This window comes from Lissotriton helveticus, chromosome 4_2, assembly GCF_964261635.1.
Source record: "Lissotriton helveticus chromosome 4_2, aLisHel1.1, whole genome shotgun sequence".
In the NCBI taxonomy this organism is placed as follows: Eukaryota; Metazoa; Chordata; class Amphibia; order Caudata; family Salamandridae; genus Lissotriton; species Lissotriton helveticus.
Window position 1 is genome coordinate 7,924,697 of NC_136064.1, and position 23,333 is coordinate 7,948,029.

The 23,333-nt window shown below is 45.4% G+C and overlaps 1 protein-coding gene across 3 annotated transcripts in view; it reads right to left on the reverse strand.

Annotated features, from left to right (window-relative positions):
• The window catches only part of MTMR8 (myotubularin related protein 8), a 511,753-nt gene that overhangs the window by 313,079 nt on the left and 175,341 nt on the right, over window positions 1-23,333 (reverse strand). For 2 of the 3 annotated variants that reach the window (XM_078640107.1, XM_078640110.1), the window contains exon 5: window positions 19,995-20,123. The exons of the other annotated variant lie outside the window; for it this stretch is intronic. In XM_078640107.1, the coding sequence (XP_078496233.1) occupies window positions 19,995-20,123 (129 nt within the window). The remainder of the gene's footprint in view (window positions 1-19,994; window positions 20,124-23,333) is intronic. 3 annotated transcript variants of the gene reach the window in all.

Consider the following 23,333-nt stretch of genomic DNA (forward strand, 5'->3'; position numbering starts at 1 on the left):
AAACTTGTCCTCTAACAACACTATTTGTATAAAACTTTACTCCCTCTCCAGGTCAAAAAACAAAGTGCACAGTGGGAGGGCTGGTTTCACTTACTTGTTAACACAAAATGGTCGCTGGGGGTGCACTGCTTAACATACAGGTCTTAGCACAGAGCAAAGGAGACGTTTGGAGGGAAAAACTAATAGTCACGGGGAATGAGAGGGAAAAACTAGAGTTTGGACTGCAAATCCCACAATTCAACAGATTAAATGTAAGCAGTCACGGGCAGGAAAAACCACAGGTTTAAACACAAAAACATGTGATAAATTGAGCAATCACTGACAGGTTAAAACTACAGTTGTAAACTGTAACAACCACAGGCAAAGACAGTTAAAGAAATTTAAAAAGAAAGAAAAAAGAAGATGCAATCACAGGTAGGGAAAATCGTTTTTTAAACTTTTTTAGGAAAGGGACAGCACTAGTCTGCCTCCTTACCACTTCCTGGACTCTGCTCACTGCAATCTGGGGCACAGGTAGGCTGCAACTCCTAAAATGGAGGAGATGCTAATTTCTAACCATAACGTCCCTGAAACCTATGTTTTTTTACTGTGAATTTCCAAGGTTTTTATAAATGTTAATTTCTAACTGAGACAATCACGAGCCTACGCCCTTGTCTGAGCAGCTGTATTCAATTCTGGGGATGACTAACGCATGAACTGCAGGTTTTAGGCCCGCAGTTTCAAGGAAGGGTTTTAGTTTTCTCAAGTAGGTCAGGTGGAACCTGGCAGTTTTGGCCATCGAGTTGCTGGGTTCATGCATATTCAGGTTGCTGTCCAAAGTTCTACCAAGAGATTTAGCAGAATCCACTATGGTCGGTGTGCAGTTAAGTGCTGTGATCGAGTTAATCCATTCCGGGATGTCATTGGAGTTTTGTAAGGGGGGTGGGGGAGGGGGTGAGAAGGAACTCAGTTTTTTGGCCATTCAGTTTAAGCTGGCTGTTGGCGAGCCATTGAACAGTCAGTTTCAGGGCGCCATTCAGATAGGTAATCTCCTCTAGAGAAGAGATTTTGATCGGCGTACATATGGAAGGAGATGTTGGCCGTGTGAAGAATTTCAGCTAATGGTTCAAGGTAGAGATTGAAGAGGATAGGGGACAGAGTAGAGCCTTGAGGGACACTAATAGATATCGGGGAAGGCGCAGATAGGTTGCTGTTGACTAAGAATCTCTGGGTGTGGTTCTGGAGAAAGGAACCAAACCATTTGATGACGGTACCTCCTAGACCCATCCTGTGTTCGAGGCTGTTAGAATTGGGGGTCTCTATTTGGCAGAGGTAGGTAGCTTTGACCAAATAGGGTCCCTTGCTGCTAATCAGGGTAAGAGGCTACACTTCTAAAATAACCCCTGCTCCCACTCTTGGTAGCTTGGCATGAGCAGACAGGCTTATCTCAGAGGCAGTGTGTAAAGCATTTGTGAACACATACTGTAATACAGGGAAAACACTACAGATGGACACCACACAAGTTTAGAAAAATAAGTAATCTTTACTAGACTAACACAAGACCAAACGACAAAAATCCACAATACTGTAATCCAAATAAGTCCTTAAAATGGTAGGAATAGCTTAGTTCACTTTAGATGTAAATGCGGCACTTTACTCTCACAGTACCTGAGATGCGTAACGCAAAGCAAACAAAAGAGTCGCTGGGAAGGTGATGCGTTGGTTCCTTACACTCAGGAGAGTAGATGCGTCTGTTCCTTACTGCTGCGCAGGGGAGTTGATGCTCACTTCCTTACTGTGTGGAGAGGTGTTGTGTCCGTTTCTTACTGCTATCTGTTGCGATGATGCTCTGGTGCAATGCGACAAAATGGCGTCTTGCTTACGGTGCGTCAACGTAGATGCGATGCATGCACGCCCGACGGCCGTGCAGCGATACAGTGACCATCTGAACCGTGACAGGCCCTGCGACCTCTGCGGAGGCAGCACGCTTCTCGAGTAATGCGACGTGCTTTGGCGATGCGATGGTGGCAGCAGCTGTATGCTTACTCGCCAATGCAGTGGCAACGACATACTTCTCATCATTGGGTTGTGCTTCCAGCTTCCAGCGACACACGGTCTATCAGAAGGCCCAGCACAACAGCAGGCACTTCAATTCCCAGCAAGGGAATTCAGGGGGAGCTGGGGGTGAAGTCTTGTATCCCTGAGACTTCAGCAGGAGGCAAGCACAGTTCAAGCCATTGGAGATTCTTCTTCAAGATGATGAAAGCACACTCAGTCCTTTTTCTCCTTTCTTTGTCAATGAAGCTGTCGTAATTTGGCAGTACCTCAGTTAGCGTTTAGCTCAGCTACACGAGCTTTTTCTGTTAACTTGACCAAATGTTCGGGGGCCATTTTGTATGTGATGGCTTCCATTACCACAAACATGCGGCCTCGTGGTCAGCATGCCCTTTCGTCCTTCCTCCATACCAATGAACTTTTACCCTGCCCAGCAACAGGCTATTTTTAGCAATGGTCAGTCTCGCGCATGCGTACATCTGATCTCTGGACTAGCGAGTGGTCACTCCTTAGGAATGTTCCCCAAACTGACCAGTGGTATTAAGCCCCTCCCACATGCTGGCTGTGTTCCAAAATGTCCTTATATGTACCTAAAACTGTTTAAATGTATACCGCCTACCCTTTTATTGCTGTTAAACTGTATAAAAGAGGTCGCACACCGATGTTCGGGGTGATACTTCTTGCATTGCCGAAGGGTGCTGTAGGAATGTACCACCACCCCATGGGGTCCTAATAAACTTGTCTTTTGCATTTCCAGTTTCCGTGCCAATTTCCATTATATGGTGTTCGAGAGTTTTTGCAGAGTATGTAGGCCTGACAGAACCCGATACCTCAATTGGCGACCACGAAGGGACTCATCGGCGATTCGGATGCCCGAAGGAGAGGTCACGACAAAGGATTAGAAACTCGCTATGGACACGTACGCTGCCACTGAGTGACCAGAGTCTTGGCACCCACGGTGTTTTTTCCTTTCCTTCTGATCTGACCTTCCAGGTGGCGCCGGTCCTCGACTGAGATCCTGCTCGTTTGGCTTGTCGTGTAGTGCCCGTTTGGTTGATTCGGTTACGGAACTTGGCAGTTGGAATCTGGACACTTTTGAAAATATTTGGTAAGCTTATGTTTGGTAAGGTAGTCTATTGACACTTACTGTGGCTTTTTGAATTTGAATTTGTATGAGTTAGCTAACGTTTGGACCTATGATTTGAATTATATGTGGAGTGCACCTCACATAGGCAGGCATGTAGGGATATTTCTCTGATTTTGAATTTGTTTGAACGGCACAAGGTGCGTAAAAGTACATTTAAGTGCCATTTGTGGTAATATCGCGTTTTCGTGATATTTTGAACATGCCTGTTCTCAGCACACTCCGAGGAATGTGCTGCTTTGGAAATGGTACCAATTATCGATTAAATGAATCTCAGCCGGCTCCCCCAGAGGGAACTCCTAAACGCGAAATGTACATTAAATGTGGCCTTCCGCCCATTATGTATAGCACATTATGGCACAGATATACCAAAACTGATCGTGAATTGCAATGGCCACTACATGGGTCATTTGACCTACGAAAAGTTCAGTATGTGGAACAATGTTTGTTTCAGGGCAGGTCTAGACAGGATATGTTTGATTGTGTGCGTATGTGGGAGAAAGCGGTGCGTGAACGAATGAAGCGTGAAGAAGCCTTGGCGGACAAAGAGCAGCGAAAGGCTGCTCGGGATAAAGCTTTACAGCTGCAGGAGAAGGAATTGCAGGAACAGAAAGAGAGTCGAGAACGTAATTTGCAAATTAATTGTCAGTTTCCTATTCGACGTCCTCTTTATCCGTCCTTACTAATGAATTAGATGATTTTTCATTGTTAGATCGTTGCCCGCCTCCGTATGTTCAGCCTACGGCTCCGGATGAGGAATCGGACGAGGATAATCAGGATAAACAGCGTACCAGGTTACCTACCGAGCGTATGACGGAATTGCGTTCGGTTGCTCGTAAACTTAATGTCAATGCTATAACTGTTTCAGGGGTTGATGATCTTATGAGTAAGTGGTCTGATAAGGAACGATTATATTTTTTAGATCATTTTGCAGATGAGGTTGTTGAACGGTTTAGGAAGCAATCTCCTGAGTTGGAACCTAAAGATATATCAGTTGGTCGTGAGAATTTTCGTAAAGGTATTTTGGTTCTTACCGAGGCGGACAAATTTTTCCGGCGGTTGATTCTGCTACGGGATGAGGCGACACGATTGCGAGCGGCGAAAAAGGTATCGGATCCATCAGCGTCTGGATCAACGGAAAATTCCAGAGAGTGCCCTATCTATGGATCAGATAAGAGTGTTGCGGTTAATGTTATGCCTATGCGGGAAGCTGCACCTTTGTATGTCCCTCCTAAAGGGGATGGTACGGATGATGATAAGATGTCTAAAGATGCAAAGGGCTATTTTATATATAATTGGGTTTATACACCATGGAATAGAGCAGATGTTATGGCACTTAAGAATGCTTTGCCTGACCCCCGTAAAAATCCAGCAGCTTTCTATGAAGGTGTGGAGGGTGCTATTTCTTCGTGCATCATGACGTTAGTCGACATTGATCTTTTCTTTGGATTGATATTGCCTCCTGATATGTGGAGGGCGATTCGTAAGTTTGATGATCGAGCGATTTTAGGTGCAGAGTGGAAGGACATAGCTAGAGCTGATTCAGATAGGGAACCTGCATGCAAGCCGTGTCAATTTATTTTAGATTTACCAACAGCTATATTGAATAAATTAAAAACGCTTGTTCCCCCTAAGAAAATTGATTGGACAGTATTGGCGTCTTGTAAACAGAAGTCTGACGAATCGGTCTCTGATTTCTTTTCCCGTTTTGAGGAAGCATTCCATGATTACAGTGGTTAATTATTAACAGAGGACACGGGCAGGCACTTGTTCGTAGACAAGTATGTGGCTAATCTCCTACCGGAGATTGCAAAACGATTAAAAGCTAGTGAAAGTTCATGGACCACTGCAACGTCCGCTTCTTTATTAACTATGGCTCAGTATTATGAACGACAGGAATTGGAGGCTAAAGAAAGTAGTGATAAGAAAGCGAAGGACTTAAAGACGAGGGAGATGTTGGCTCAGGTTTATGCTACGCAATCGAGAGGGAATGATAGGGGTAGACTAGGATTGTATGTTGCGTCTCCCCCTCGTTCTGACATTTCTGAGGATCAGTGTGCATACTGTAAGCAGTTTGGACATTGGGATGCAGATTGTCCGGTACTTCGTGAACAGCGTAGTCAGAGGGGTCGAGGAAGTGGAAGGTCACGGAATAGTTATTCAGGACCGAGAGGTGGAGCGAATGATCATGGTAGGTTTGAAGAGAGGGGTCGTGGTCAGGTTGAACGTAATACTTTTGATCGGCGAAATCAATATCAGATAGCTGAAGGAGAGAATACTGAGTCTCAGGACAATAGATATGCATAGGATTGCGTAGGATGGGGTGTGGAATCGGTTGAAGTACCAGTCAATCAAAGGGGTCCATATATATCAGCACATGTTTTGGGTTCTACTGATCAGTGTCTGGTTGACACAGGAGCTACTCGTAGCACTCTGTCCAAACACTTGGTTCCAAGGGCTCCCCTGTCTGGCGAAACAATTACTGCAATAGGATTAGATGGAAAACCTTCTTTAAGCCCATTGTCTCAACCCCTTACATTTCACGTTGATAAATTCACTGCTCCATGTCCGTTTCTATTATCTCCAAATACACCAGATAATATTATGGGACTTGATATGCTAAAGCATTTTCGTGCAACAATACGCTGTGCCCCTGAAGGGGTGCGGGTTATTTTGAATGAGAACTACCCAGAAATTGAGAGATCGTGCCTCATGCAGGAGGCCGATGCGTTAACTTCCCTTCCTAGCACTTTATGGGCTACTTCCGATACTGATGTGGGTCAAATGATTATTCCTCCTGTACGCATTACTGTAAAGGAGGGAGCGATTTTGCCTCGTGTTCCTCAGTACAAGATCTCCAGAGAAGGCGAAATAGCTTTAACACACATTGTGAATGATTTGATACTGGCAGGGGTGGTAGAGGAAGTTCCCTACAATGTTTGCAACAGTCCAATTCTTCCGATCCTAAAGAAAGATACAGATACTAAGATTTATCGTTTCATTATTGATTTAAGGGAAATTAATAAGATAGTTGTACCCCAGTATCCAGTAGTGTCTGACATTACCACCTTACTTACTTTGGTTCCACCCACATCTACTACATTTACGGTGATCGATTTGAAAAATGCTTTCTTTTCGATCCCCATTCATCCTGACAGTCGATACTTGTTCGGTTTTACACTGAATAATAAATCTTATAGATTTTGTCGAGTTCCTCAAGGATATACAGAAAGTCCTAGCATTTACAGCCAGGCTTTGAAAAGACAGCTTGATTCTTTTGATTTGCAGTCTGTGGTGGCTCTTATCCAATATGTCGACGACATTTTGCTCGCGGCAGACACACAGGAGCAATGCGAGGAGAGTACACTCTCCTTACTTTCTTTTCTTGCTAAACATAATCACAAGGTTTCACGAAAAAAGTTACAATATTGTAGACCAAAGGTGACCTACCTCGGTCATCTTTTGTCTAAGGAGGGACGTGCATTAACATCAGATCGAATTCAAGCAATTTTAGATACACCAGTCCATTGCACTCAGAAGGATGTTCGCGCTTTAATAGGTTTGACGTCCTTTTGTAGGCAATGGATACTAGGATTTTCGTACATTGTAAAACCTTTGTTAGCATTGCTGTCCAAAACTGCACCAATCCCCCTTGAATGGACGGATGAATGTCAGAATGCTTTTGAGCAATTGAGACAAGCTCTTTGTTCTGCACCAGTGTTAGGTACACCAGATTATACAAAGCTCTTTACACTGTATGTACATGAGAAGGATGGGTGTGCATTGTCAGTCTTAGTACAGTTTCACAGAGACAAACAGAGGCCTTGCGCATATTTTTCAGCGGTACTCGATCCTGTGGCTCGAGGACTGCCTGGATGCTTTCGAGCAGTTGCAGCAACAGCAGTAGCTATACGGCAGAGTGAGGGAATAGTCTTGTCGCACAAATTGTTGGTGTTAGTTCCCCATGCGGTAGATGCGCTATTGAACCAAACGAAAACGCAGCATCTAACCAGTGCCCGTTTAACGGGATACGAGTTAACACTGTTGGCGCCACACATTACATTGAAGAGGTGCGCCAATCTGAACCCTGCTACTTTATTGCCATATCCTGTTACTGAGACCCAGGAGGAAGAACAACATGACTGTGTTTTTCTGACTGACGAACAAACAAAGGGTCGTGTCGATTTACAGGACACGCCACTTCCAAATGTAGACGGGGAACTGTGGGTTGATGGATCGTGTGTGAGGTTGCCAGATGGTACGGCTTCCGCGGCCTATGCGATCACGACACTTAAAACAGTGGTAGAAACAGCACGAATACCGCAAAAATCGGCCCAAGCAGCTGAACTGATAGCCTTAACGAAAGCATGTGAGTTAAGTACTGGTCTAAGTGTGAATATCTATACAGACAGCCGTTACGCTTTTGGAGTAGTGCACGATTTTGGCCTACTCTGGAAGGAACGAGGGTTTATGACCTCACACGGAAGACACATCATGTACGGAGAGTTGGTATGTGACCTCCTGAATGCACTATTATGTCCAAAGAAGGTTGCGATAATCAAATGTAGTGCACATAAGAAAGTGACGGACAAAATAGGGCAAGGAAATGCTTTTGCAGGCCGCATAGCGAGAGAGACTGCCATGTTGCAAAATGACTCCCCTATGTATGTGGTGAGATCACAAGCTGAGCGATGGCATGATGCTAGAGAAGAAATTCTAGACATACAGAAGTCAGCATCTGAAGTAGAACTCGCAACATGGGCAACAGAGGGAGTACTGGATGATGAGGGTTGTTGGAGAAGCAAAGACATGGAGAAATGGAAACTGCCTGCTGCTTACTTGCAAGCAATGGTTCAAATGACACATGGGCTGGCACATGTTGGAGCTCTTGCAATTACTAAATTGCTTACACGAGTTTGGGAGCATCCTGAGATTGCCAGCACGGCTAGGAGAGTAGTGCAGACCTGTCTGATATGCCTACAGTACAATCCTGCTAAAGGGACCTATACTCCTAAAGGAGGGTTTGTTCCACCTACTGCACCATTCGAAGTACTGCAGATGGATTACATCCAGCTTGAGCGCTGTAATAAACTCAAATATGTCCTAGTGGTGGTGTGTGCCTTCAGTAAATGGATTGAGGCCTACCCTACGAAGGATAATACAACATTGACAACAGCTAAGATGTTACTCAAAGAGCACTTCTCGCGTTATGGTGTTTGTAAATTTTTGTGGAATGATAATGGTCCTCATTTTGTTGGGAAAGTAGTGGAGCATGTCCTGAAAGGATTGGGAATTAAGCCAAAATTTCATGCTGTATTCCATCCGCAGTCAGCAGGTCTGGTAGAGAGGTACAATGCGACTCTGAAGCTGAAGTTAGCGAAGACCGTGGCATCCACGTCTTTGAAATGACCAGACGCTTTGCCTTTGGCATTGCTGTCTATTAGATCAGTGCCACATTCCCGATCTGGCCTCACACCCTATGAAGTGGTGTTCGGAAGGCCTATGAATATTTGGGGAGTTCCAAAGCCTCGTTTGATACATGATGTGCCTTGTATAATGATGAACGATTATTTGGCACGATTAACAAATGATTTACTTTCTATTCATCAACAGGTTCGAGAAGCGCTCCCCGACAATTCCATTGGAGAGGCTCACAATCTTCGTCCTGGCGATCATGTCATGATCCGAGTGTTTGAGAGATCCAGCAGTTTGGAGCCGAGGTGGCGTGGCCCTGAACAGGTACTGCTGGCAACGCGAACGGCTGTGCGCGTCACGAATAAGAAACGGTGGATACATTCAACGCACTGCCGACGTGTCTCTCCGGATCTGGTGAACCCTACTGTGTTGTCTGACTACCGAGACATCTTGGACGCGGAGAGGAGCCCAGCTGTTACGTCTCATGAGTCGGAGGGAGCCTTCCCGGACCACACTGTTTCTGGTGGAGTGAAGTACAATCTGCGGCCAAGGAAATAATATTTTTTGTATTTTTCGTGACTGGTTAGTAACCGTTCCGAGGTTTGTGAAAACGGAAGCCGGGAATATCAAGGGGGGGGGATCAGTTCTGCCCAGTGTAGCGACACCCGTCTTGAATCTCGGAGAAGAAACCAGCGGCAGCCTCGGTTCTCAGCACTATATTTTTATTTTTTAGTTGGTTTTTGAGACTTTGTTCTTTGTACTATGGCACCTATGACATTGAGAAATAGAAGAATTTTGGGTGCAGTGTTTTTTGCTACGACAATAGTGGTAATCGCAGTAATAGCTTGGACTATAGAAAGACTGTTTCCTGCACGGGAATATTTACTGCCTACCACTCCAATTCCATCCAAACATTTCCATTTTACTTTGCCCTATCATGAAGAAAGACATAGACAGACTTACTTGAATAACAGTTTCATTCAAATTTTACACCATACACAAAATATGACAAATACCTCCAATTGTTGGGTATGTGGGATGTTGCCTGGACATCAGAAAAAAGGAGGAACTCCGCTTATTCCTCTTCCCTTTTCTCACAATGATTCGTGTAATGCTTGGTACACTCTTCTCTTTACCTTAAGATGGCCAACAAAAGGTGGACTGCTTTTCCGATTGAACATGGTCTGTTACAACGATCGAGATGGCTATCCACAAGCAGAAGGAACTAAATTCGAGTGGGAAGAATATTGACCGGACAATGTATCTACACCTCGTATCTTCACTAATCAGAGACTTATAAATATGTCTAGTTTACATGTGATTACAGTTATTGATACAAAAGCAGATCTTTGCGTTAGAAATAAAGGAACAATTCCGGTAGGGAGGAGTGAATGCAATACTACTCTCACATTCGATACACCCAATGGTATTTCTTTTGTGGCCTCACGAAACACTTATTTTATTTGTGGCAATAAAGGTTATCATCGTCTTCCTCTTGGATGGTTAGGCACATGTTATATATCTTTTGTATTACCCCCTGTGTTTATTGCCCCGCTTATGTACCATAATGATTTTGTATTGTATCACGATTTTTTATTGAACACAGTTAAGAGAACATTGGACATTGATGACGTTGACCAAACAGATACCTCACTACAGCAATATGTAGATTTTAATTTAGGTCTGTTCTCTTTTGTCGGTGCTGCTTTAAACAGCAGGAAAATAAGGCGGCTAACACGTGTTGTGGAAGCAGTTGCTAATGAAACTGCCTCTGCTTTAGGGAATAGAACTGAAGAACTCCAGATTACGAGAATTGTTACGCTTCAGAACCGAATGGTTCTGGACGTAGTGTTAGCTGATCGTGGGGGTGCATGTCGTATCATCGGAAGTAGTTGTGTTTATGTCCCTGATAATTCGCCATCTGTGTATGATGCCATTTCCAAATTGCACAAAATTGCTGCTGAAGTTCACCCTGACAATGGTACTTGGACCTTTTCTGGTTGGTTTTGGACTCTGCTCTGTACATGGGGTTGGAAACTGTTAACGGTTCTATGCGTGATTATTGGGATATTCTTCTTCTGTTGTTTATGTATTCAATGTGGTCCTACCTTAGGCTCTGTATGTATTACTGCTTGTATCCCATCCAAACGAGGTATTGCTAAAAAATTTACAAATGAGTAATGCCGAAGTAATGAAAATTATGATGATTGATATTGACGATGAACATCCGGATTACTTCCATTATGAGGTAGCTTCAGCTAAACGCTAAAAGGGCCGTCTGTCGTAATTTGGCAGTACCTCAGTTAGCGTTTAGCTCAGCTACACAAGCTTTTTCTGTTAACTTGACCAAATGTTCGGGGGCCATTTTGTATTTGATGGCTTCCATTACCACAAACATGCGGCCTCGTGGTCAGCATGCCCTTTCGTCCTTCCTCCATACCAATGAACTTTTACCCTGCCCAGCAACAGGCTATTTTTAGCAATGGTCAGTCTTGCGCATGCGTACATCTGATCTCTGGACTAGCGAGTGGTCACTCCTTAGGAATGTTCCCCAAACTGACCAGTGGTATTAAGCCCCTCCCACATGCTGGCTGTGTTCCAAAATGTCCTTATATGTACCTAAAACTGTTTAAATGTATACCGCCTACCTTTTTTATTGCTGTTAAACTGTATAAAAGAGGTCGCACACCGATGTTCGGGGTGATACTTCTTGCATTGCCGAAGGGTGCTGTAGGAATGTACCACCACCCCATGGGGTCCTAATAAACTTGTCTTTTGCATTTCCAGTTTCCATGCCAATTTCCATTATATAGTGTTCGAGAGTTTTTGCAGAGTATGTAGGCCTGACAGAACCCGATACCTCAAAGCAACCACTGCAGGCCAACCCCCTAACACACAGCACAGGGTTAGTCTCCTCCTTCAGCTTCTCCGGATCTTTTCCTCAGCAAAGGGTTTGTCTCGATTCCCAGTAGTGATCTAAAGTTCTGGGGTCGGGGTCCCCCTTTTTATACTCATAAATCCATTGTCGCTGAAGGCAGAGAGTGTCTGTACCTAGTCCAAACCAGTTCTGGGTGCATTTTGCCAGTGCACAACTTCTCTCTTTGTCAGTGTGGGCCCGCGTCATCAGGCACACCACAGGAGGTGGAGCCAGCATTGTGGAAGGCAGGCACAGCCCTATTCAAGCCCAGGTGCTACTCCTCTCATCACTCCTCATGCAGATAGGTATATTCAGCCTTGTGCTGACTCACCCTGTCTCCTGGAGCCACCCCAGCCCCTGTCACTCACAAACCAGACATGGAATACACAACTTAGCAGAGGCAGGCTTGGATGGTTAGGCAAGAAAATACCTACTTTCTAAAAGTGGTATTTTTAAACACAGAATGTTAAAAGCAACTTAACTAGAAGATGTATTTTATCATTCTGAATTCAGGCATACTAAACTCGAATTTGTACCTAGTTCCCTGAGTCAGTTAGGACTAGGGAATGTTTAGGGACTGGCAAGGGGGTGCACTTACCAAGTTAACATAGCAGCCCCAGGCTGCACACAGGCTCTGCAATGGCAGGGCTGAGCCATAGGTTACATGCTGCTCCGGTGGGTGGCACAAACAGTGCTTCAAGCCCACCAGCAGCATTTGATTTACAGGCCCTGGGCACACGCGGTGCACTGTACTAGGGTCTGACAAGTAAACCAAATAAGCCAATCATGGAGTCACTAATCCATTACATCACTTTAACATAGGGAGAACTTGCACTGTGGCACTGAATAGAAGTGGTGCCGTGCAGAAAGCATCTAGACCAGCAAAACATATGGCAAAAACACAGGAGGCAACAGCAAACAAGCATTTGCAATGCAATAGGTCTCGCATTAGGAAAGTTTGATCTATTGATATTGTAAATGACAAATATTTTATTTATGTGTTGGTTTTGAAAATAGCGTAATTAATAGCTTTGTCATTTACAATGCCAATATTTTTAACTTTCGCAAACGTGACACCTATAGCATTTGTAATGCAATATGTGTTGTATTTACATGACTTAGATGTATTAATGTTACAAATAACAATTGCTTTTATTTTTTTTTAATAATTAATACTTAAATAAAAGTTATTGTAATTTATAATGGCAATAGCTTACATTTTTGTAAATAACTTTTGGGTAGATTATGTTCATTGTATTTTATTGTGATGAAAATCCAAGAACAGAAGTGAAATATTAACATCTTTTTGTAACATTTGTAATAAATCTTGAAACATTGAGAGAACATATTAGAACCAGTTGTTGTTGAATGGTTGCACAGAGTGATGCTGTGGCGTTCAATGTTGCTGAGTGATGCTGTGGCCTTCAGTGGTGCTGAGTGATGCTGTGGCCTTCAGTGGTGCTGAGTGATGCTGTGGCCTTCAGTGGTGCTGAGTGATGCTGTGGCCTTCAGTGGTGCTGAGTGATGCTGTGGCCTTCAGTGGTGCTGAATGATGCTGTGGCGTTGAGTGATGCCGTGGCGTTGAGTGATGCCGTGGCGTTGAGTGATGCCGTGGCGTTGAGTGATGCCGTGGCGTTGAGTGATGCCGTGGCGTTGAGTGATGCCGTGGCGTTGAGTGATGCCGTGGCGTTGAGTGATGCCGTGGCGTTGAGTGATGCCGTGGCGTTGAGTGATGCCGTGGCGTTGAGTGATGCCGTGGCGTTGAGTGATGCCGTGGCGTTGAGTGATGCCGTGGCGTTGAGTGATGCCGTGGCGTTGAGTGATGCCGTGGCGTTGAGTGATGCTGTGGCGTTGAGTGATGCTGTGGCGCTGAGTGGTGCTCTGGCATTGAGTGGTGCTCTGGCATTGAGTGGTGCTCTGGCATTGAGTGGTGCTGTGGTGCTCTGGTGACACGAGAACATACATTTATACATAAAATGCATGATGAGTTCATTATGGCTGCAGATTAAGCTCGCATGCATCGTAAAACAATGAGGTAATATGAGGAATTGTAGAAGTGCGGCTCTGCCGTGAGGAGACATACAAGGTTGATTAAAAACGACCGTTAGCAAAAAAAGCGCACACAATGCTCGTAAAAGGATTGTGTGAAACGCACACTAGTTGGATACGAAGCTATAATAAAATGAGACGCCTAATAAAGGTAGGAAAGAGATACGAACCTGTAGTGTGATGGGGGACATAGCAAAGTGGCTTAATAAGAGGACAGCAGCTGCAAACAAATAACGCTAGTTTTGTGAATAGTGATACTACGTACGTAATGGACCCTAAAGTTGTAGTGAAATGTTTGCAAACAAGTACGGAGTAGTAGTTTGTTAAAATATTTTAAAAGAGGCTTAGAATGGTGGAGCAGTCATCACGATAACTTCGAATGGGGGTGGGGGCGCGGGGGAGCGAGCGAGTGGGAGGGAACGAGCATGGGTGTCCGGCTGCCATGTGGCAGACCCGTGAATCTTATACCTTACGGGATATAACAGCTCGACAAAAGTGGTCCTCAAATTTAGAGCAGAGAGTTGTGGATAATTCCCGAAATTGTGTTCTGAAAGTTAGAAAAAATTGGTTTTGATAATACACTTTTTGCTGTCCAGTTAAGCGGAGCCCATGAGGAATGTGAATGAGTACTACGTAAAGTAAACTGCAAATGACATTTCGCAAATAACAATTCGCAAGAATAAATGTTTATGCGCTCTGGTGACACGAGAACATACATTTACACATAAAATGTATGATGAGTTCATTATGGCTGCAGATTAAACAATGAGGTAACATGAGGAATTGTAGAAGTGCGGCTCGGCCATAAGGAGACATACAAGGTTGATTAAAAACGAACGTTAGCAAAAAAAGCGCACACAATGCTCGTAAAAGGATTGTGTGAAACGCACAGTAGTTGGATACGAAGCTATGAAATGAGACGCCTAATAAAGGTAGGAAAGAGATACGAACTTGTAGTGTGATGGGGGACATAGCAAAGTGGCTTAATAAGAGGACAGCAGCTGCAAACAAATAACGCTAGTTTTGTGAATAGTGATACTACGTACGTAATGGACCCTAAAGTTGTAGTGAAATGTTTGCAAACAAGTACGGAGTAGTAGTTTGTTAAAATATTTTAAATTGTATGTATGTATGTATTGATATTTCTTAGGCGCATGTATCACCCGTAGGTCTCACAGTGCCAGCAGGTGTAAGAGAGGGATTCACAGTGGATTCACTCGTTTTGGAAAAGCCACGTTTTCAGGAGTTTGCGAAAGCTTTTGTGATTAGTTCCATCACGTAGCTGGATTGGAAGGGAGTTCCATGTTTGTGGGCCAAGTTTGGAAAAAAGAGGCTTAGAATGGTGGAGCAGTCATCACGAGAACTTCGGATGGGGGTGGGGGGCGGGGGAGCGAGCGAGTGGGAGGGAACGAGCATGGGTGTCCGGTTGGCATGTGGCAGACCCGTGAATCTTATATCCTGCGGGATATAATAGATCGACAAAAGTGGTCCTCAAATTTAGAGCAGAGAGTTGTCGATAACTCCCGAAATTGCGTTCTGAAAGTAAGAAAAAATTGGTTTTGATAATACATTGTGAGCATGTAGTCTCACTATTGCCGCTATGGATAAGGTGCATACCAGACATTATGTCAGTCCCCAGAAGTCACCAAGGGATTTCAACACTCTGGAGTGATAGGGATGAAAGCGCTAGCGGCAAATGGTGACCTGCAGAGCGCGTGAAAAACAATCACTTCAGAGCAGCGCATTGCTTTGAAGTCTCATGGCGGGGGCGGGAGAGCAGCTTGGGAGGCAAACAAGCATATGGGGATGGGGTGTGAGGCCAAGCGCGCGCCTGGCGAAGCGTCACGCTTCAGTAGACAACATGCATTGGGAGGAATCCGCTTGTTCAAGAGTGTTGTTTCCCCTGCAATAGTTCAGAGCTATAAATAGCTCGACCTAAAAAGGGAAGGGAGACCCATGCCAATAGTGCCAGGTCTAACAGAGGCGTTCAAGAAGTTTCTCATGGTTGACTGTGTCGAATGCCAAGGAAAGATCCAGAAGGATCAAGAGACGGGTATTGCCTTGGTCAAGGGCTTGGAGAGCACCATCCACGATGTGACGAATAGTGGTTTCAGTGCTATGCCCAGGCCTGAACCCTGATTAGATTTTGTCAAGCAAGTTGATATTAGCGATATGTTGGCTTAGTTGTAGCTCCACACATTTCTCCAGGACTTTTGCAAAAAGAGGAATATTGGAAATTGGTCTGAAGCGGTCTGGAATTGCAGGATTCAGAGTGGGTTTTTTTAGGATGGGGATGACTTGCCGGGTTTTCAGGGAGTCAGGTATAGACCCTTGAAGAAGGGAAGCATTGATGATAGTAGTCGAAATGGCAACAATGAGTAGAGAGGTTGCTGCCAAGCAGTTGGCGGGGAGAGGGTCGTTGAAGTGGGTGCTCGGTTTTAAGGAGGAAAGAATTTTCGAGATGGAATGGTCATCATATAGATCGAAGTTGGACCAGTGAACTTTATTCCTGGGTGCTGCCAGGGGAGGAAGAGAGGAGAGATGGGTCCCGGTAAAAAGAGGAGGGATGTTTGAGGTAGCATTAAGTTAGTCACCTAGAGAGTTAATTTTGGTTGATAAGGAGGAGAACTCAGCACAGGTTATTAGGTATTTTTTAGTTACTTTGGATGACTTAGCTAGTTTGTTTGATTGAAGTTTGACTATTTCAAAGAGTTTCCGGGGACTGTTCTTGGCGTTTTCCAGTTCTGATCTAAAGAACTCTTTTTTGGATCTGAGGATGTTCTTGTTCTAAGTATTTCTGGCTAGGCAGAGAAGTTGAAGTGGGGGGCTGAGGGGTGCGGTTTCCAATTTCTTTCTGTTAAGTCAGAGAGCTCTCCTTTCGCTATTGAGGGGACTGCTGAACCAGGAGCTTTTGTCTTTGTTTTGGACCTTTTGAGCTTTAACGGGGCCAGATCATCCAAAATGTTGGACATAGTCGAGTTGTAGTGACTGTGAGGTCATTGACCTTAGATAGATTTGTGGGGGTGGGGGGTAGTTCATTCTAGTAGCGAGCAGTCAGCTTTCCAGGTCAAGGTTCTTAGTTTCTCTGAGCCAACGTTTCGGTTTCACCGGTCCTCCAGGTCTTTTCTTGAGGTAGTCAGGTATTTGGAAGGTGATGGCATGGTGGTCTGACCAGTCGCATGGATCTATTGAGTTCCGCCTGACCGCTGATGCCTTAGCGATGATCCACTCCAAAATGGAGCCTTTTGAGTGGGTTGGAAGGGAGCAGGACTGGGTGAGTGATTGTTCAGCAAGTAAGACTTAGACGGCATTGACTTGGGAGTCATTGGGGTCATTCCAGTGCAGATTAAGGAGATCCATGAAGGTGTTCTTGCCTGTGACGTGGTAGAAGATGTGCAATTTGCATAACTGAGTAGTGTTGTTACAAATGGAGCGTGCAAGATATTTGCCGGTGTCCTTGGGGTCTGCATGGAGTTCTGTGACAAGGAGGTCTGAGCGGTAAATGCATGCAAAGCCTCCCTCTTTTTTTGTTTGGCTATCAAGTCTAACGATGTTATAATGTGTTGGGACCAGTAAATCAAGGTAAGGAGATGAAGATTTGTTGAGCCAAGACTCGGTTAGGATAGCTACATCAGGTTTATGGCTAGGATGAGGGCGGCGATGTCAGAGGCATGTCTCACAGCTGAACTGCAGTTAAGAAGTAGGCCAGAGAGTGGAGCATCGGGACAAATGTTGTAAGAAGGGGAGGATACGGGTAATTGTGTTACGTTGTTGCAGTTTACACCTCTATTACAGTAGATGATGATCTATTGGTGCTGATTGAGACCGTGGGAATCAGGTAATCGACTCTCTTGTCGGGGGTTCGGGGCGCCGGGGAAGGTCCTGTAGGATGAGAGGAGGGCTAGGGTTTCCTCCTCCAAGAGGTAGTTGGTATGTTTGCAAGGGTGAAGGTGTCTGCTGGCCAGCTGCATGGGTTGGAGGGTGGGTATGGGGAGCGGGGAAAAGACTGAGTTGGGAGAGAGCTTGAGGGTAGCCATAGAGTGTTCAGTGAGGATGTTCTTCAAATCTAATAAGGATTCCAGGATTTTCTGAACTATGATGGATGCTCTGGTGTTCAGGGTTTCAAGGTCTAAAGGTGTAGGTAGTAGTTGCAGGGAAGGGACCAGACAGTCAGGACAGTGTCTGGCGGCATGAGCAGGAGGCCAGGCGGGGGAGCTCAACACCCCTAAGGCTTGGTTACTGGGAGGAAGGGTGAGAGGAGGGCTAGGCGAGCTCAGTGGGGGGGTTCCGGGACTGTTGAGGGGAAGATTAGGTGAGCAGAGGGTGAGGTGATTGTTATTTACTAAGCGAGAAGGTGAGAAGCAAGGATCGGAAACGGGAGCGGCGGTGTTCAGTTATTGATGAATGCTAGAGGCCGGGGGAGCGGAGGGATGTTCTCTAACAGCACTAGGGGAGATATTGTCTCTGAATTTGACCTGATTGGGGAACCCATTGGGAAGCACATAGAGAAGATTCGCACCAACCCAACTCATGGGAGGGAAAGAGGGGGAGGAAAGGGGAGTGACAGCAGCATTAGTAGGTCTAGATATGAGGTCTTTACCCTTGGAATTGGAGCTGAGTGAGCCGGAGCGGTGACAGGAGCCAGGGAACGACGGCAGGCCCATAGGGTGAGTGGAGGAGAGTAGTACTTGTTTCTTGAGGATGGAGAAGTAGTCAGCAAATTTATTGAGATCCATGTCTGGTGCTTGGATCATGACAATGCCGTTTTTGTAAAAGGTAATGGTAAGGCCGGCTTTCAGGTTTTGAAAAGGCACGATCGTGAGTTTGGCACCATAAGGAATGTTCCTGGAGTTGTGCTGTTTTCCTAGCATAGAAGATGTGTTGTGCATACTATAAAGCTGCTGCATCAGATCAAGGACATCAAATGTTTACATAGATTATAGATTGAGATAATTGGTAAGATGTTGAATTAGAAATTCATTTTTATAGCACAAGTCTTTGCAATGGTATAGACAAACTCCAGTGGATACTCTGGCTGCTTTTCCTACCTTACAATGTCACCCACACAAAGCCACTCCAGACAATGCTACTCCATGCCGCACAATGCCATTCCACACAATAACACTCCACACAATGTCACTCCACTCCACTCCATGCCACACAATGCCACTTCACTACACACAATGCCACTCTACAGCACACAATGCCACTTCACTCCACTCCACATATTGCCAGTCCATTCCATGCCAATCTACTCCCTGCAATGCCATTCCACGCCACACAATACCGCTCCACTCTACTACATTCCATACAATAACACTCCATTAAACACAATAACACTCCTCCATGCCACAACACACAATGCCACTCCAAGCCACACAATGCCACTTCACTCCACGCCACATAATGCCAGTCCTCCCCATGCAACTGTACTCTACTCCCTGCAATGCCGCTCCACTCTACTTCATGCAATACCACTCCAATTAATGCCACACTATACCATTCCACTCTACTACATGGCACTATAATACACGCCAGACACTGCCACTACATAATGCCACTCCATGCCACACAATGCCACTCCACTCAGTCACTTCCTTCCACATCACACAATGCCACTCCATGTTATGTCACATTATGCAACTCCACTCCACACAATGCCAATCCAGTCCACAGCCACAAGGCCACTCCATGCCACGCTAAGCCACATAATGGAACTGCACGCCAATGCACACAATGCCACTTGTCTACTTCACATCACACAATGCCACTCCACTCTTCTAATCCACTCCACTCAAAGCCACTCCACGCCACTCAACTCCACACAATGCCACTCCACCTAATGCCACAACACTAGATGCCACACAAGGCCACTCCATGCCATACAATGCCACTCCAGTCTACAAAAGGCCACTTAACTCTACTCCACACGATGGCACTTCATTTCACATAAAGGCACTCCATGTCACATAAAGCCACTCCACTCTGCACAAGGTCACGTCATGCCACACAAGGCCACGCCATGCCACACAATGCCACTCCACTCAGTGCCACTCAACACCACTCCAGACAACAATCCACGCCACACAATACCACTCCATTCAAAAGCACTCCACTCCATGCATGTCGTCATTGTATAGCTCTTCAATCCTTGGCGGCACAGCACCCAGGATAATGTGCTGCGTGGCTTAACACTTATAAGGTCCAAAAGGCGAGACCTATTGGCTACGCCAATGCTTGTTTTAAAGCTGCACTTGAGTGTTATCAACAGGAAAAGGCTCTTCTGTGGTGAGCTCGCTCACTCTCCTCAGAGTGCCATCATAACAGGAAGACAGGAGAGCCTATCTAGAGCAGAGCGGAAGGCCCATTTCGTGCCTGCAATCGTTACTCACAGCTCTGTGCAAGCTCACACACCCCAGGGTCACGGTGACTCACATTGTTCTCCTTGTAGTAGTAGGACAGCACGGGGAAGCGGCCTCTGCTCCTGAACCTCGCGCTCCCGTGCAGGGTCGCCTGGGTCGCCGTCCTGGGAACGACCAGCATGGGCGGGTAGGTGGTGCAGACCTGCAGGACAAACACAGGAAACGCCTCGTGAGATAAGGCGAGCAGCCGCTGATAGCGCGAGCAGCCGCTGATAGCGCGTGCGGCGCGTATTGTGCACGAGCGCCGATCCCAAACACGGCATCGGGCAACGCTCGCTGCATTAAACACTCAAAGAGCCGACATGAATCTCACATTCTTATTCCTCGCGGACACTTGATTAGGGCTGGTGCACAACAATGCCGAAAAGAAAATGGAAATGTCCTGCCGGAGCTTGAAGTTGTAACTGAAAAGTTTTTTTTCACATTCAAGAATTTTTTCCTACCTCTATTTTAGTTCCCGGTATAGTGTCCGTCGAGAAATCCTCCTCCCACCCCACTCCCCTATCAATTCTTGGGATGTTCCCTGACCATCAACAAAGACGCATCTTCTACTGCCCTAGAGGGAGCTAAATCGACGGGTTTCCAGGTTTGGAAAACTACCTGCAAATGATCGGTGTTTCTTCACAAAAGTGCGAGTCTGTGGGTGTTAAACAACTTTTACACGTGGCCCTCGCGCCACACCTTCACCTAGCACAATCTGTGCAGAGCAGATATCTTCATAAAGACATTTCACTAAAATGTGCTGGATAATGTCAGCGTTTAGAAAATATTTTACATGGCAGAAAAATAAATATTGATAGCCCACAGGAAAGCGAGGTAGGGAGCAACCATGCAATGGCCTCGCCCACTTCCTAAAGCTCCTCTTGCTACCAGTGAACATTCAAAGTTACCTGTCCCAAATGGCTTCGATTGAATCCAGTTGCCAGCACACAAGGATCAACAGGTTCCCACTAGTAGATGATGCCTCGGGCGTTGGAAGTAAAATGTGTAAAGGAAAAATAGAGAGGACTACAAAAATGAAATCTAAAAATGTCTTAAACAAAAACATATGTCCATGTGTAGTATATATATATATATTTTTTAATATGAGTTTTTAAAGAACCTTCCCCAGTTATATGTATTTAATGACAGTGTATGGCAGTTTATCGCTGCACTCCATTGTGCATCCATTGCATTGCACTGTTCCGTGTACTAAAAGGGCGATGCAGTTATTTGCTCGATGTCCTTACGGTAATTTCAACACATTTTCTAAATACAATCCGAGTAGAATTATGCAATAGTTTACATATGGATTGTTCCGTATCCATTACCATCACTATGGTTCTAAATTATAGCTTCATTCTTGCCCCAATGATATTTAAATATAATATGGAGCTCTAGGAGTCCTTCTGGCTAATGAACATGTCACACTACTCTAGGATGGCGCCAACAACAAACTGTTCTCAAGGGGCTGCAGGACACTGAGCGAATGCCCTAGACACTGGTTGACAACAGCCCAGTTCTGATATCAGCTGTCTACCTTTAGCTAAATTCTACCAAGACTCAATGCTTATCAGTGGGGGAATGCATCAAATGTAAGAATGCTTCGCACTAGGGGTTGGTGGGAAGACCTGGCTCGTGGCCATGTTAACATTAAGGATGTTGAACAAATCATGCAAGGCATCAGATTCAGTTCACCTCTAAGATTCCTGTCCACATACTATGGCAGCCAACTCTGCTCTGTGGCCATCTGACAGATCTTTTGATTTTGCTCCTCGAATCTGCAGAGTTTTCTGTGGCACCGAAACATGTATATGTGCTACCTCTGCTTAAAAACCCTTCTGCAATCCCGGGGAAGCTTTCTAACTTTTGCCTTACTTCCGTGTCAGCATTTTTCGAGGCTGATTATCTACACCTACCTGCCTTTTTGGAGGAACATAAATTGCTGGATGCTTGACAATCGTGATTCAGGGTTGCACATATAGCACTGAAACTGCTATATTAGCCGCCACGGAGTCTATCAGGCATATGCAGTGCTTTAAATGGAAACAAAATAGGTGCAGGTACTCATCAAATTGAGTTAGACGTGTGGCTAATGGGCGGGGCTAGAGGTGGGACATGATGCAATGACACTACTTCCATCTGTTATGTTATTGCTATGTTTGGGGGTTAAACTGAAATGCAACCTATGCCCTGACAGTATTAACAAGTATAAAATGATAAAATAATTAATACAATCAGCAAATGTTCTGCATTACACTGTATATGTTGCCTTTTGTTGCTGCATAATTTTATCAAACCTGCCGCATAATTACAGTGGCCCTGATTATTATAATTTATTTGCATTCAATCAATCAATCAAGCATTTGTAGAGCGCACTACATACCCGTGAGGGTCTCAAGGCGCTTGGGGGAGGGGGTCGCTACTGATCAAACAGCCAGGTCTTGAGTAGCCTCCTGAAGGTCAGCAGGTCTTGCGTCTGTCGTAGGCTCAGTGGGAGGGTGTTCCAGGTCTTGGCGGCGAGGTGGGAGAAGGACCTCCATTCGGTGGTTGTTCTTCGGCTGTACGGGACAGTGGCGAGTGCGAGGTCGGCGGAGCGGAGCTGGCAGTTGGGGATGTAGAAGGAAAGTCGTTTGTTGAGGTAGGCTGGGCCGGTCATGTGGAGTGCCTTGTTTATTTATTTATTTATTTAGTGTATTTATAGAGCGCAAACCTGTCACCCAGAGGGCATCCTGGCGCTTGAACTTGAGCGACAGCACTATTCACTTACACAGCATTTTTAGGAAATAAGTGCGTTTTAAGAGCTTTCCTGAACGGCAGATAATTGCTGTGGCTTCTCAAGGAGAGAGGCAGGGAGTTCCACAGTTTGGCCGCTGCCACACTGAATGAGCGGCCACCCATCCTGACTCTCTGGAACCTCGGGACTACCAACAGATGCGCAGAAGAGGATCGAAGAAGTCGCGGGGCAGAGTACCAGGAGAACATATTCTGCAGAGGTATCGGGCCCAAATGATGTATAGCTTTGAACACTAATCAAGCAGCTTTGTACAGCACTCTCAGATGTACCGGGAGCCAGTGTAATTCTCTCAAAGCTAGGGTAGAAGAACTGGACCTAGGCCATGAGAGAGCCAACTTGGCGGCCATGTTCTGCACTCGTTGTAACTTCCCCACTAGATTTTTTGGGGCCTCCAGAAGTAGTGCGTTACAATAATCTAAGCGACTTAGTATAGTACCGCGAACTACTTCCGGCCTGGCATGGGCAGGGAGAAGGGGCAGAACTTTAAGCAACATGTGTAACAGCATCATGCACGTAGACGTGGTTTTATTAACGTGCAAGTCACGCTGTAAATTCGGGCCGAAGATCACCCCCAAG